At 43.4% G+C, this 15,031-nt stretch overlaps 1 protein-coding gene across 1 annotated transcript in view; it reads right to left on the bottom strand.

Moving 5' to 3' along the window:
• Positions 1–20: 20 nt before the first annotated feature.
• Positions 21–15,031, bottom strand: part of bin3 (bridging integrator 3) — a 32,638-nt gene continuing 17,627 nt past the window's right edge. Inside the window, exons 5-9 of the mRNA XM_042488196.2 lie at positions 14,890–15,026; positions 10,084–10,124; positions 5,181–5,322; positions 3,939–4,073; positions 21–1,582 (exon numbers count right to left, since the gene is read on the bottom strand). Coding sequence (XP_042344130.1) covers positions 1,436–1,582; positions 3,939–4,073; positions 5,181–5,322; positions 10,084–10,124; positions 14,890–15,026 — 602 coding nt within the window. The 3' untranslated portion in view covers positions 21–1,435. The remainder of the gene's footprint in view (positions 1,583–3,938; positions 4,074–5,180; positions 5,323–10,083; positions 10,125–14,889; positions 15,027–15,031) is intronic.

The following is a 15,031-nucleotide window of genomic DNA, read 5'->3' as shown; positions in this document are numbered from 1 at the left end:
TAGTAAGATTGTAGACATGGTTGCTTTTCTCACAGTTAATTTATTCCATGATTGACTCATTGAGATGATGACTGAAAACATTGTCATTTAACAGATTGTAGTGTTAATACATTTCAAAAGCCTAAATTAAAACCCACTCTAATGTTAAAATGTTCACTTAGTTGTGTTAAAAAAATCTCCCACTTAAACTCATTATTTAGAAAAGCCTTCATTAATACATACTGTAACTCAAACACAAAGACAGAATCAACTAAGCATTTGTATCACTAATTTTAAAAATTATGCCAAAGAATAAATAGTCAAATTCTTGATATGACACTGTTTTAAAAACGGTACGGGAGCAATTAATGTATCACAATGTAGCCCTATTAACCAGAGCGTGTTTATCATACTGAGGCAGTACCTGATAAAGGTGGAAACAAAGGAGTGCAATGACAGTATGATTTGGTCCAAAATCAAGGAAAGCCAAAGTAAAAGGTGGCTTCCAACCCTGGTTCAGAGGGAACAGAGAAAGGACTTTCTCAGAGCGCCAACAATGAGCGAGCGTCAAACTGATCCACCAACAATGCAACAAAGGATGGATGGTGTGCATAAAAGGAAATGGTGTGTCATGATCAATATTTACCACTAGAGGGAGCACCAGCATCTGTTTTGGACAGTGAATAGACTTCGACAGCTACTTGTCTCCGCAGCCAGAGTGGTCGACCTTTCAACAGGGCTGCACAGGCACAAAGTCACTTCACTCAAGTTAGTTCACATGTTACATCCACCATCAGGACAATGTAGGCACATAATGCACAGGTGATGTTACCAATATCATCCTATAAACCCCAATAAAAAAAATCCCTCACATAACATGGCACAGAGCTTAACTTGGAGATAACCAGCAAAGGCCAAAATACAGAAATACATTTTCTTGCCGGTACTCTACAGTACATTGCATAACATTCAGTCTGTAGTGTTTTTTGTTGCAAACTTGGGTAAAAAAAACGGTTTCACAGATTGTTGGTAACATTGCAGATGTGACTAATAAGAACATTTCCTTGCTGATTTCCTGCTTAAGAAACAAATGCTCATAGACATCTCTGAAACCAAGAAGTGTAACCTGTTAATTAGCTCTGACAAGAACAATTTGCTTCCTTTGCTAAAAAAAAAGAAAAAAGAAAAACATATTGGCTTATAATGTTGCGCACTTGGCTGATGGCTTAGTTAATGTGGCATTTCAGCTGCTTTGAGTCTCTGCAGAGAGAATGAAACATGGGAGTGTAGTGCAAGAGGAACGGGGTGGGGGGGGTGATGAGGCCACAAGGAAACAATCTGATAATCAGGTTAAGGCCATTGCTGTCCGTTTGAACTGTGCGAAGGAGCCTGAAAAGAGTGCAATCCATTCAGAGAGGCATGAAAGCAGCCCTTCCCGGTTTTCGGCTTTCCTCACTCAGTCGTCGGCGACAATGGACAGAGCACGCAACTCGCTGAGCTTGGCCTCGGTCTCCCTCTCCCTCTGCTCATCAGTCAGACCTGCCTGGTCGATCTGGTCTGTTAGCTCACTGAAAATCTTGTACATTTCGGTGAAATAGACAACCTGGGAGGGCAGGAGGGAAAAAGACAGTCTGTGATGGCAGGAAAAATGGTCCTGTCTGTCCTCTGATAGAGACTCGATGGGGTCGATCCATCCACAGACTTTTCTTAGATGCCTCTCAGGAAAGACTCCCAACAAATCATATCCAAACTCTGCGCCACTCGCACAATCTAACCTTGCTTTTACTTACACTAGTCTGAAGCTGCTGGTCTCATACCTCTTCAACCCTGCTAATGAGAAGTGATTCAAGAAGAGAAGAGGGAGCCCACAGATATCAAACAACTCCGACAAAGCCCCCAAAAACCTAGCACTTCAGTGGGTAGTGACCCTGCTTTTCTCTCCCAATCTGAACAAGAGATAGAGAGTGTTCACTGAAAGCTTTCTTGACACTTCCCACCCCTGCTTCTTCCCCTTAGTTCATGAGTCAGGCTCCCTAGAGAGTTGCTTTGATGATTAATAGACTTTAATCACATTACAAGACTCCAGAAGAGTAGGCAGAGAATGAAAGTACTGGGAAATACAACCCCTTGAAACCCACACACACATCTCAATATTTATTCATGCAGCGATGCATACGATACCATGTTCTTAAGGGGGCATCGTTGGCTTCTCTGAAATTGCACGTGTGTCCTATTGTAGGCCGAGAAAGCAAGACCAACCAAGAAACCAGTGGGAGAGATGCTAAGTGATTTGCTAAAGGACACGACAGAAAAAGAGCTGGGTCAAGCTGGAAATAAACTAAGACTCGTGCATCTTATATAGAAATAACTTTTGTTTCACTCTGTCGTGAGCAGATTTGATTGTCAAGACAACAAGAAAAAAAAGTCAAGTTCCTAAACCACCTTGTACAAGCCTTTTTAAGTGCTCAGTCTGAAAGACCTCTGTATGTTTATCTCAATATTTGCCACCTAAACCACATGAGTGGGCCATAAGTATTGGGTTACTGCTGTTTGTGGGGGTAAAGCGGATATTTTTTTTTTCCAAAATGGCTTGTTGAAAGGGCCATCGGAAATGTCCATATGACCAGTGATGATAATGTACACCAGATCAGTGTCTGAGCGCCCTCTGTAGCAAAGACACTCTGCTATTACAATTAGTCTGGTCACCACGAGGAGTAAACGCAGCCTCGCACAGCTGTGACCACCTACGGTACAAAAAGACGTCTTTGGGTAAAGCAGAGCTTTAAATTACATGACTTCTGTCTGGGCATTTTAACATACCATAGTTCCAGCTGGTTAATATTTATACACAGAGGTTACACTTTGACCTCTTAGCCAGCCGAAATAATGAATAATTTATGTTGCATTCTATTCAGTAAGTCCTTAAACACTATGTGACCACTGTTTTAGGAAACAATGAAAATCAACTGAGAAAAGGACAAAGAAAGAAATCTTTTAAGTGTTTTTTTTTCTAAATGAACTCACGCAGCAGAGAATGCAAAACTGTGAAAAAATCAAGACAATATCTCAATTCATCAACATCTGTACAGGTGGACAGGTCAGGCTAAGTGTCCCGCTGACAGTTGCTGGACAGGACTTGTGGAAGTAAAGCTGAAGGCTCACAACAAAGGCAGCCTTTGTGCCTTTTCCTGCTGCCGCTGGGAGCTGAACAGCAACAGCGGCTGGGAGAGAAGGGAGTGGAGGATGAAACTGAGCACATGCAGAAAGGCTGGGGATGAGGTCCACTGGTCCACTGGCCACCCACGTGTGACTGTGTGTGTGTAAACATGTGTAAATGCTCATTCATGTGCTTGAGCTACATTAATAAAGGCCATGTGGAAAGAACAGAATAGCACAAGTGTGACTTATAAGAGCTCTTGAACCGTGCAGGTAAAAAGGTAAAAGACCTGAGCTCAGATTTGAGGAAACAATTAATGTTGGTTGCTCATTTTGCTAATTTTAAGTTCAAAGTACATCATGTAACTCCATAAATGTCATTAGGTCTAGGATAATCTGATTTACTAATTAAGAGTGTGCCAGTGACTATCCCAAAGAGGAAATGACATGGCCAGGCAGGTCTGGGGTGGGGGAGGAGGACATGGTGGCGCTAACGTGAGACGCCCAGCTGCTTTAAGAGAAGCTTCAGGTTAAAGGATGTATTGCAGGGCTGCAGTGGAGCCAGACAGATGAGGCCTTCCTGGGCTAAACACAGTAGTGTGGGCCGTCACTGGGGGTTAATCACATTAGGACAGCGTGGAGGGAGACAGACTGCCAGGATTATACACTCCCTTCCATCAGACACTCGATCCACTGTTTAACCAACGCTCAGAGGGCGTAACAGCACACTGTGGGGTGGGTGTGTGCCTGCATGCGTGTGTGCCTCATTGTGTGTGCATCTCCAGGCGAGGAGAATCACTAACCTGTGCGCGGATGAGAGCCTCAAAGCTGGGCTGGAAGTAGTCGATGCGGCTGTGGTAGAACTTGGGCATCTCGTCCAGCAACTGCTTGTTCTTGGCCTCAAAGTCCTCCCTGACTGGTCGGAGCTCCTCTCTGGCCTGGGGTGTGGAGGGGAGAGAGGAAATAAAAGAAAAGGTCACCATCGGTCATTATCACTTTTGACTTTACATTACATCCTCTCATTTCATCACGTCAGCTCATGTTGTTATATGCACATAATTTTGCACGTTCTTCCACAAAAACAAAGAGTTCCAGATAATGGGAAAAACAAATGCCTGCAAATAGAAACAAGTTAGTTTCAAGTGTTTCAGCACTGGAGCCATCTTTAGTGTCCTTCTTATTGTTCAGAAAGATATTTGCCTAATTCCCACGGAGAAGCAGTGTAAAAAAAAAAAAAGAAAGAAAAAGGAAAAAAAAGGCTGTAATCACGACCACAGTGAGGAGGAGTGGGTTATGTGGGCAGACTTGGCTGTGAGTGGACTCCAGCACCACTGATCTGTGTGTGAATGTATTAGTGGGTAGTCTACTGTAGGCATGGAGTTATGGAATGCACAATGAATATGTGTGAGAGGGTGAGAATTTTTATTAAGGGGATGGGGGGAGTTGCTATATTAAAACTACAGCATATTGTTTATCGGCTGCATTAAGATATGGTCTCTCAACATTAGTTTTCTTTACACATGCCAGTTAAAATGGCATACGTGTTTTGTCAGGATCATTTCTTTAAGTGCAAAGGGATTCAAAGGGCAGGGATGTAGGGGCCTCTTCAAGGCTTTGTTCCCCTGACAGTGCTTTTCTCAATGTGTGTGGGTGGTTCGCCATGTGAGGATGTGTTAGAGGCAATAGCATAGGCAACACTGCAGCGCTATCTGTGAATGTGTGCGCTTCTGTAGTGGCCTCATGGTGTGTATGTGTGTCTACAATTCTCAATTACGTGCCTGTAGATGTGCAGCAGTGCCTTTTTGAAAAGGCACTACTTGAGAGCCTGGTAGCTTGCGTGGGTGAAGGAGCGCACATGTACAGTATGCATGTGCTCAACTATTTTTGTTCATATCCAGTCAGCATTTGTGTCTTTTTCCACTTATTGTGCCCTATTCACAATACGCGCAGCATGTAAGAGCAGGTGAACTCTGGCCTTCTGCAGATAGAGGGAGCATTGGAGTGGACCGACACGTGCGCCGTTGCAAGCTTCAAACTCACAGTACCTGATGTAGTTTGACCATAACGGGGCCGGTTTTTTCTTTCTCTTCATACTTCTCCACTTTGGATTGCAACCGTTTGTAGTCCTGCAGTGCCTGTTCCCGACGCTTCACTGCCATGTTGAGGCTGGGGAAGACGCCGCTGTATCTGCAACAAACCAGCACACAGACAACCTTAGACATCTCAGACACAGACAATAGGGCACTAAAGAAAATTTCCACACAAGCATGCATGCATGCAAGCCAGCAAAAAATACCCTGACACTCAGTGCTGTGCTGCACATAGCACTCAAAAGGGAAAAAACTATCACATAATTTTCTGGGAGAAACTGAAGTTTTCTAGCATCATTAAAACAGCTTTTCTTGCTCTATGAAATTTGTAGACATGCATTCTGCATGGCATCCTATCTTAATAAGAGTCATTATGAATTAATAAATCCCTCTCCTCAACATCTTATTGTAGAGGTACTCTCAAACCCCAGAGGACGGCTCTGCATTAAGCTTCCTCTAATCTATTATCTAATTACTGTAGTTCAAAATGGCATGAAACAATTCATTTTGTGACAATTATCATATTCCAAATGAAAATATATTCTTGCAATGAGAATCCTAGTCTTCAGCACTAAAAATAGGAAAACACTCATCTGTAACTTAGCAACAGGAGTCTGAGCTTCATCCTGGGACTTGTTGCACTGGTTTTGTGGCTGCTTTTAATGGGAAGCGGGAATGCTGCATCTAGCATCTAGTAAATATTCAACCCAATAACATTTAATAAAAATTAAAATTAAGTTAACATACTTGCATAATAGCTCAAATCCAAACTATAAGATTTTAATGTAAGCATCAATAACATGGGCCAACATTTTTTTTTAGACTTGCTAAAAATTAAAAAAGAAAAATTTACAAGACAAAGAATACACAACAAATGTGTGTATGAATGTGAGGTGAAAATAACACAGCAGCATTACTTGTTATTCAAAATCCCAGCAGTCATTAAAAAATTTATAGCAAAGCCAACTTAACAAGATGAACATTAACAAACACATTTTGGTGTTTTTAAAAAGCAGGCCACAAGATTATTCAAACAGGTGTCTGCTACATGTGAGTCAGTCATAAAAACACTCGTAATGAAGAGTGATATAGCTTTTTTGAATGACTCATTTAAAGCATTTCATCAGCTGTGTAGGCACACTACTACAGCAGTTTATAACATGCGCCTCTGCCCATAGCGTTATTAGCCACAAAATGTGTGGGCTTCATGATTTACGTCTCTCTTCATGCCAACCCCTGCCCTGCTCTGCTCTGTGCGGCAGATGCGGGGACCACTGAGAACCTGTAGATTGATTGTGAAATCCTAGACTGTGTCTGCCGGAGCACCTTACTAGAGGGCAAGAGTGAGGGGGGGTAGAAAGTGACGCGAAACGAGGCTCAGTCTCAGACAAGCTGGGATTGTTTCCTACAGGAAGTTAAGCAAGGAGTGGTCTTGTAGCGTTTGAGTGACATCACGGAGCTCAGCTCGGCCCAGCCCCACGGCCCACGCTCTACCGCTATTTATAAAATACCACTTTGGCCCAGTTTATGGCAGGGGTGGATGCCGATCCTCAAGTCTACTATCTGCTCCAGTGTACACATACTTGAAGTGCCAAGGGATTATGTAACTGCCCTCTAGGCATGACTGCTCTCCAACACTACTGGCTGATGACAACGCAGCAGCAAACCAGCTTTCAAACGACACAAAGGCTGATCGCATTCTCACCGGCGCACTTCACCTGAGAGCACGGTGCAATTTCCTCATGACACATCATGATGGCGTGATGTTTGTGCTCTAAAATGGGACAACAGTGCAAGCAACTACTATGTTTCAGCAGCACACTGAGAGATTTAAGGGCTACTGCTCTCCTGGCGCTGAAGGAGGCGAAGAGCTAGACACAAAGCCAATTGCTTGTTAACCCATTCCTGTCCTTTCCGTGCTGGATGCTGATGTCTCGCTGTTACAGTCAGGGCTCTCTGTGTCCAGACGTTACAGTGACTCAGCTATGTCAAAGGCTCCCACACAAGAATATGCAGTAGTGGCCCTGATTGAAGGTAACTACTAGACATTTTCCCTCGATGGCCTGGCCTCGGCTGGACAACTACAGGTCGGCAGTCTCGGTTTGCATTTGCAGTCTGAATGAGGTCTCACACTGGTTGAGGGCTGTGCTGGGGCCAAGGGCACACCACTGTCCATGTGACAGGTCAGGGTGTGGTGAACAGGCTGGATGGAAATAGCATCTGGACCAAAGAGTGTGTTTATGAATAGCTGCCAATCCACAGACAGGCCAGTCTGAGCCGTCGGCCAAGCCCAAGTCTGGTCTAGACACCCTCAGTCTATGAGGCTGGCTGTCCCTTTTGACTATCACCATCACATAACTCACAACTGCAGAAAACACACAGCAAACCACTAAAAATATGGGAAAAGGAATTGTTCATGTGCAAATTGCCACCTCCAAAGTGTCACGCTCTCAGATGAAGACGGAGCAGTGTCAGACAGGGTTACGTCACGAGGTCAGTTTTTTTGAAATACGCTCGCAGTGAAAGTAAAATAACTAGCACCTGTTGTATAAATGGTTTAAAAGCTGTGGACCATGGGAACTCATGTGCATGTGTGACGTACATGCCAGCAGAACCTCCTTTGTCTCAGCAGGAGAGTTTGATCTGCCACAACTTGCCTTGTACTTTGTCGATCACAACTAAACAACACAGGCAGCCCGGATACATGATGCACCAGATAAGATGGAAAAAAAAAAGATGACCTCATAGCAAACATCCTTGGTTAAAAAAAACCCTGAACTTTGATTGCAAAAATTCAACAACAAATGAGATCAAATTCAACACTGGCCCCCCTAAAAAAAATCGCATCAGCCCCACAGCTAAGGCCAAATAGTCCTGTCGGCCTCTTCCTCTGAGTGAGAGGGGTTAGTGTGGCCTGTCCAGTCATAGCTCAACCCGGGGCAAAGGTCTCAAAACAGGCGTGACTTCTGTCTCACCCAAAAGAGCAACGGAGCAGAAAGGGCTAGGTTAGGAGGCCTAGATAACACAAACGCCTCAATGCCCACGCACTCCCCTCCCCTCAAATAACCACAGTGATGTCATTCAGTGACCCCGCTGAGTAGAAAGAGACACGGGGGTCGGGGGGCTGCTTCTTTTCGTTTGTTTACTGTACATTTTATCACATCAAGTAAGGATGCCAAAATTTTAAATAGCAATAGCGCATGGACACAAGCACGTACCTAACACACTCATACACACTTATTTACTTACACACACACACACACACACACACACACACACACAACCCATTCAAGGTCTTCCATTAACATTAACCTTCTCCTTTTCAACTCTTCTCTAATTCTCTTTATGATGACACAAGATCACCAATAGAATATTTTGAGACTAAGTAAACAATAATAGAAATATTCATTAGTGATGGACTAATGGAATCTTAATGGAAGCTTTAAAGTATAGTAGCTTTTGTGTCTCAGTTTTCTATAGAAGACACTTTGACAAACTAATAGTGCTGTGTTTTTAAGGAGGGGGGGAGAAAAAGTTAATAAAGGCACCACTGTAGTTTGTCTTCAGAACACGTTTATGAACTTCCTGTGCTCTATTTCAGAATCATGTAAATGCCTAACTTTATGGCCTAAAATACCATATCTATGAGACAGCAACCCCCCTCCAAAATCTGGGTTTGTGTTTGTGTTATGTGTGTGTGTGTGTGTGTGTGTGTGTGTGTGTGTGTGTGCATGTTTGTGTGAGAGTGTGCACTGTCCTGAGACAGTTCTCCTCCTCAACCAATCCACGGCTCTGGGCCCAGGAAGCTGGGCCCTTTGCCATATTCTGAGCCTGCCCACACGTCCGCCTGCCGCCCACCAGGAAGAGGAAATTAGAACCATTCCATCCTGTCATTGCTCCGCCACCAGAGCACACGAGGAAGAAGGGGCTCAACACACACACACACACACACAGGCACACACACAGGCACACACACAGGCACACACGCACACACACACACACACACAGACACACAGACACTAACCCAACCTATTTGTGTTTTAAAGAGGAATCTCTTAACAATGGTTATTTTGGAGAAAAAAAAGGGACTCACAAGCTTCTGGGGTTAAACATGAACTTGCAATAGACACATATGCACATGGTCTCTTACAGAGAAAAATCTCCTGGGAGGAGCCAAGAGGAGGAAGCAAAACCTTAACAAGCGCTCCGGAAGAAGGGTGGGATAGTCCAGCCACTCCCTTCAGTACCTCTGCTTTGCATGTGCATGTGCATGTGTACAGTGTGTGTGTATGTGTGTGTGTGTGTGTGTGTGTGTGTGTGTGTGTGTGTGTGTGTGTGAGGCTTAAGGAATGGAATAGCATTCACCGCCTGCTCAAATGGGGGCGAGTATTAGGAATGAGAACCAAATAAACTTTCTTCCAGACACACTTCCACCACAGCAGCACCGCTCACTCCCCAGTTCATTTTTACAACCTGCATTACTACACTTCAGGCCTTCCTGTGGTCCAGCACTACCAGTGTAAAGAGCAGAGCTGGGTCAAATCATAAAAATGTTACAAGGCACTGGACTTAATCTGCTCAGTGTGTCGTATGGATTTACCACATCAGGAACATTAAGCCACCAAAGCTGAACTAAACTGCCCTCACAGTACCTTCCTGTGTTTTTACAATGCATCTAAATTCACTGTATGGTCCTTTGTGGAAAAACTCCACCAACGTGCACCGAACAAATATCAAACTTCTCGGAAACAACTCTTTGACCCTGGTCTGGTATAGAGAGACATTTAAAGCCAACCGTAAAAATACAGCACTTACAAAGAAAAATTCAAGAGTGAAAGAAACCCACATGGACACTTACTTTTTCAGAGGGTCAATAACAGTCTTCTGGATCTGGTTGACCTGTAATAAAAAGGAAAATTGTTAACATAAGCAGTAAGCACCTCTACATCAGGGGATGAGACATGAGACAAATTGTTATTCGCTGTCAAATTGAGTTACATCAAAAATAAAATCGGAGCAAAATAGCATCTGCATCTCCCGCTCATTAGCTGCAAAGTAATGCCACTGCACAAACATCAACAATTGTGTATAATTCAAACAGAGCACTCAAGAAAAATAGAGAAAGGGGGGGCTTGCAAAGAAACTTTCGTGACGTTGACTCTTTTATTGTACACAAGCCCTGAGGAGGAACCCCTGAATATTCATTGAGCTCGCAATACAAAAGGATGGAACTGTCAGGGGACAGACATGAAAGCAAAGCCCAACTGATTTCAAATCCTGTGGAGGGTGGGCTGCCTTACAAGATGAAAGTTCTTTGCAAACAAACATTTTAACAATAACAGTTTATATTTTCCTGCATTCTGCTTCTGGTTGCCAGAACCGACAGGGGAGGGAAAGGAGGGGAAGGGGGGTGTTAAATGGAAGTAAACGAACATCTCATCTTGAGGCCTCCAGCCCCGGCACCAAGTCTCATCGACAGAAGTTGGCGCACAATTAATAAAGTTTCCAGCGTCATTTACATTGCAGATTCAAAATGACTGTTACCACTGGATATTCAAGCATGACAGACTGCTAAGTTAACCAGGCAATCATGTCAAGTGCAGAGTAGATACAAAGCGCAGTAAAGGAGAATTTAAAGCAGCAAGATGTGAAGTGACAGCTGCATGAGAACAGTGAGCAGCTCCACTAATCATATGTTCACTCGCTATTGGAAGGACAGTCAATCACACAACAACAAGGAAGCGAGATCGCAGCTGTGCTCTGTAAAAATGCCCTGACCATCTATGAGAACATACAGCAACACTCACTGCTTCACACAGGCAGATTTCCAAGTACAAAATGGTTGATTGTGGTTTGAGGGAAAACAGAGAACCAATAACAAATAAGTACATGGGAATTCACATTTTCTTTGTTTTACATATTCACACCATCCCCCCCTCCCTGACTTGAGCTGCGCCGCTGCTTCTAAGGTGAGAGCATGCAGCGAGGAGGGAGAACAACAGCGGCAGATTTGCTTAAGCATGCTGGTGCCCTCTACCCTCTGCCCCTTCCCACAGAGAGGGGGGGCAGAGCTATTCCTTGGAGGCCCTGCAGAGCCTGAGGCCGGCGCTCAAGCAGTAGTCTCCATCAGTGAGTCACGGGGCAGAGGCCATCCCGGCACACAGGCCTCCCAAAAATACACACAGATCGCAGAGGAAATCAATATCCCTCCAAACGGAGCATCCTCTACTGCGCTGCCGCCATCTACACTGGGGCTCAGCTTCGGCAGCAGTGTGCCGGCGGGGCTGTGCGCCCTCCTCAGCCCCAGAAATAAACACACAGACCTGGGCCACTGCTGCCTTCATTATCGCTGCACGTTTTATCTGCTGGCTCTCTCACTTGCGAACCCTGAGGCAGAACATCTCGTCTCAACACGGAGAAGAGCAAAGGGTGGATGCTTTTGTGTCTGTTTTGCAGGAGCAATAGGGTTTGCTGCTGGTGCCGTCAGAATCAACAGTCAGCTTGAAGGGAGAAGCTCGAGTAGTGTTCCAGTGAGCTGTGCTAGATTTTAAACACCTAGCAAACCTGGGGTGATATTCCACATAGCAGGCTGACCAAAAAGTGCTCACAATCACTATTTTGCCTTCAGCTCACTTTCAGCCACACAGCCCTGCCCAAACCTGGAACTGAACATTGTGTTAAGGCAAGGATTTTTATTTAGTAAGACTGAGAGAAGTGCAGAGAAAATCAGGTGTGACCTAGCTGTCAAAATCCACTCTGGATGAAAGTGTGTTAAAAAAACACACAACCACGTCAATACAGTTGGTGACTGTTGTCCTCCACAAGTGAAGAACTGTGCTGGGATCAAAGTGCCTGGCTGAATCAATGTCAAACACGTCCCAGTCAAACAGGAAAACTACACACCATGGAGCCGAAGAATGGAATCACAACTACACACTACTAAGACAAGTTGCACCTTTTGCTCCCGGAGACTGCTTAAAATGTGAAAATACAAAATAACATTTAAATGAGGAATGACTGAGAGACTTGATGAGGTCACTCAGGAGAGCTGGCAGATATTAAGGTTATGATTTCAAAAGGAAATCGGTAAGTGAGGAGACTGATGCTGAAAGATATTCAAACTTTGGTTTTTAAATGATGAGAAAAGATTGAGGTGGATTTAGATTACGCAGCATCACTTATTCAATGACAGCCAAGTGTGCATGGCAGCACTGCGGAGAAATTTCCTTCAGGTCCAAATTCGAAGATAGCAAATGTGATATTGTATAAAATCTGAAGAATGTAGAAGTTACTTTATACTGAAACAGTCAAACTGGCAGGAGTGCTCTCCTGGGCATTCGACCAAGCCAAGTCCTGGAACATATGCACCCCGGGTCACAAACCCACACGCTCAGTCCAACCCACATTCTACTTTGTCTAGTCACTCAAAATGGCTCCTGTAAAATTTGATGAGCTGTGAGCAAAGCCAGTCTTAAGACTGGTATGTTCTAGCTAAGGAAGAAAGGAAAGAAACAAAAGTGACTGCCACAGCATACAGTAGCTGCTTAAAATGTACCTTACCTAAAGCATACTTTATATTCAGTACAGTGATTTTCTTCTTCTTTGTGACAATTAGGTCATTTTCTATCAAAGCAAACGATAAGTTTTAGATATGACATTACACCTTAATTACAAATCTGTTTTATAATTTACTTCATGATGAGATTTATTCACCAACTCATGCAACACAGACCATTTATTTTAAAATTGCTGCAACTAGTTTTCATGATAATGCATATGTTTCTATGCACTGTAGCATAGACACTGCTTCACTCACATATTCAGTATTATAAGATTTCTTATTTGTCCCTTGGGAAATTTGTGTTGGACATAAAAACCGCCACATAAAAATACATATGTAGTGCTAAAACAGACATAAAGTTCATACAAAAAACAATCACCGACATAAAATGCATTCAAATACATGCAACACTGCCGCTCATTTTACATCCTTCTTATTCCTTTAGTTTAGGAGATTCACTGATAAAGGGATGAAAGAGTTTTTAAACCTCTTCAGACCTGCACACGCGCGCACGCGTGCACACACACGCACGCACGCACGCACGCGCACACACACACACACACACACACACACACACACAATACCTTTATACCTCTTGCCTTTTTGAATATAATCTTCTCAAGGAGCAACACAGCACAGTTTAAAACTTTGGAAACTGAATCCAGTTCACGAGGTTTAGCAGAAAACCTAAATCATGTCCACTCTATCAAAATGTACAAATCCAGATGGTGTGCGTGCTGTTCCTGAGATACTATATTACAATTTTACGGTGGAATTTAAAAGAAATCTATTTTTTTGGAAAGGATTTCATTTTCTGCATCTTGTTAGATCATTGTTGTGGAGTTATGAAATCATTCTGGTACACAACAAAATGTGAAGAGAAGGGGAATATTTTGAAGGAAACAAATGTGAAAAGCCCAGAACAGCTAACAGCAGGGCAATGAGTCAAGAAAACACAGATGGAAAAAAGTCAATCGGTATATGCCTTAGTGTGATCTCCTGTATTTTTTTCCTCTTTAAAAGTCTATCCTTCACAGCGTAGTGCCTTGAGGATGCACACATGCGGTGCCACTATGATTCACATTATAACTACCTGTGGCGATGATTCTAATCAAAAACCTAAAGTGCACCCAGCAAATAATCTGAAGAGGCCTGACAGCCAAAGAAGAGATCTTCACAAAGTACAGCTGTGAGAGAGCAAGGCAACAGTATGCTGCATTGCTTACAGTACTGGAAAGAAATGCCTGCTTATCTACGGTTGCCCCTTAGGACAAAACACACAAGAGCGAAAAGCACAAAGATTACAGGAAATTCACAAATAATCCACAAAAAACACACAAAAAAGTACAAGATGAGAGAAAACATGGGTCAAGAAATTGATGGAACACATTCAAGCTACACTTGCAGTGTGGCTCTATGGATCGCAATGTCCATTTGGGTCCACCTGTTGGACTATTTGTCTGTATGTACGATCTGGAACTTTGTTGATTCCTCAGGAGCTCCTTCATCTAGTGCAACCAACAAAAATGTAATGCTACAGGAGGAGAAGTGTTGTAAGTATTATAAATTCAAGCTGATTACAGCTGCTCTTCTCCATAAAGGAGGAAAAATATGTTTGCTATTACCTTCAAAGACTATATGGGCTAAACAATGGATGTTTAAAAAAAGTGTTGAACTGAAGCCAAATGAATTTTGTGGTATTACATATTTTCCTGTTGAGAAAAGGCCTTTCAATTGTGCGAGTTATTTTAGACACCAGTGAGTCACAAATGCATCAATCTTCACAGCTGATAACCAGTAGCTTGAGCTTATAGAGGATGATGCCACAGATGCTTTTCAAAAACAGCAGAAGGAAAGACATACGGATAGTTTTTAGTCCACAGGCTGCACAATATTGACAAATATGAAAACACACATTTCCAACAAAAAACTCATCTAGTTTCCTACTTTGTATGTCTGAGGAAAGACATTTCCCCCGATACCGATCTGATAGTATCCGTGCCAATGCCAAGTGCCAAGGAAACAAAGCAGGGAAAGACAGCAAAAGAGTGAGATAACACACTAAAAATTAAAAATGTGAAAGACTGTGGGAATGGGTCTGACCTTCTCCTGGTTGAAGGCGTCCATACGTCTCATGGCTGTATCTAAAGCTGTCATGGAGTCCAGGAAGGCCTGGTCCTGCTCACACAGCGGGTTACTGAGCAGGTCTGCAGAGATCTTCACTGCTGCTTTGGACATAGCTGAC

The sequence above is a fragment of the Plectropomus leopardus genome, chromosome 4, assembly GCF_026936395.1.
Source record: "Plectropomus leopardus strain MGB_pleo_1.0 chromosome 4, ASM2693639v1, whole genome shotgun sequence".
In the NCBI taxonomy this organism is placed as follows: domain Eukaryota; kingdom Metazoa; phylum Chordata; class Actinopteri; order Perciformes; family Serranidae; genus Plectropomus; species Plectropomus leopardus.
Note: the sequence above shows the minus strand (reverse complement) of the source record. Positions and strands in the feature narration are given on the sequence as shown.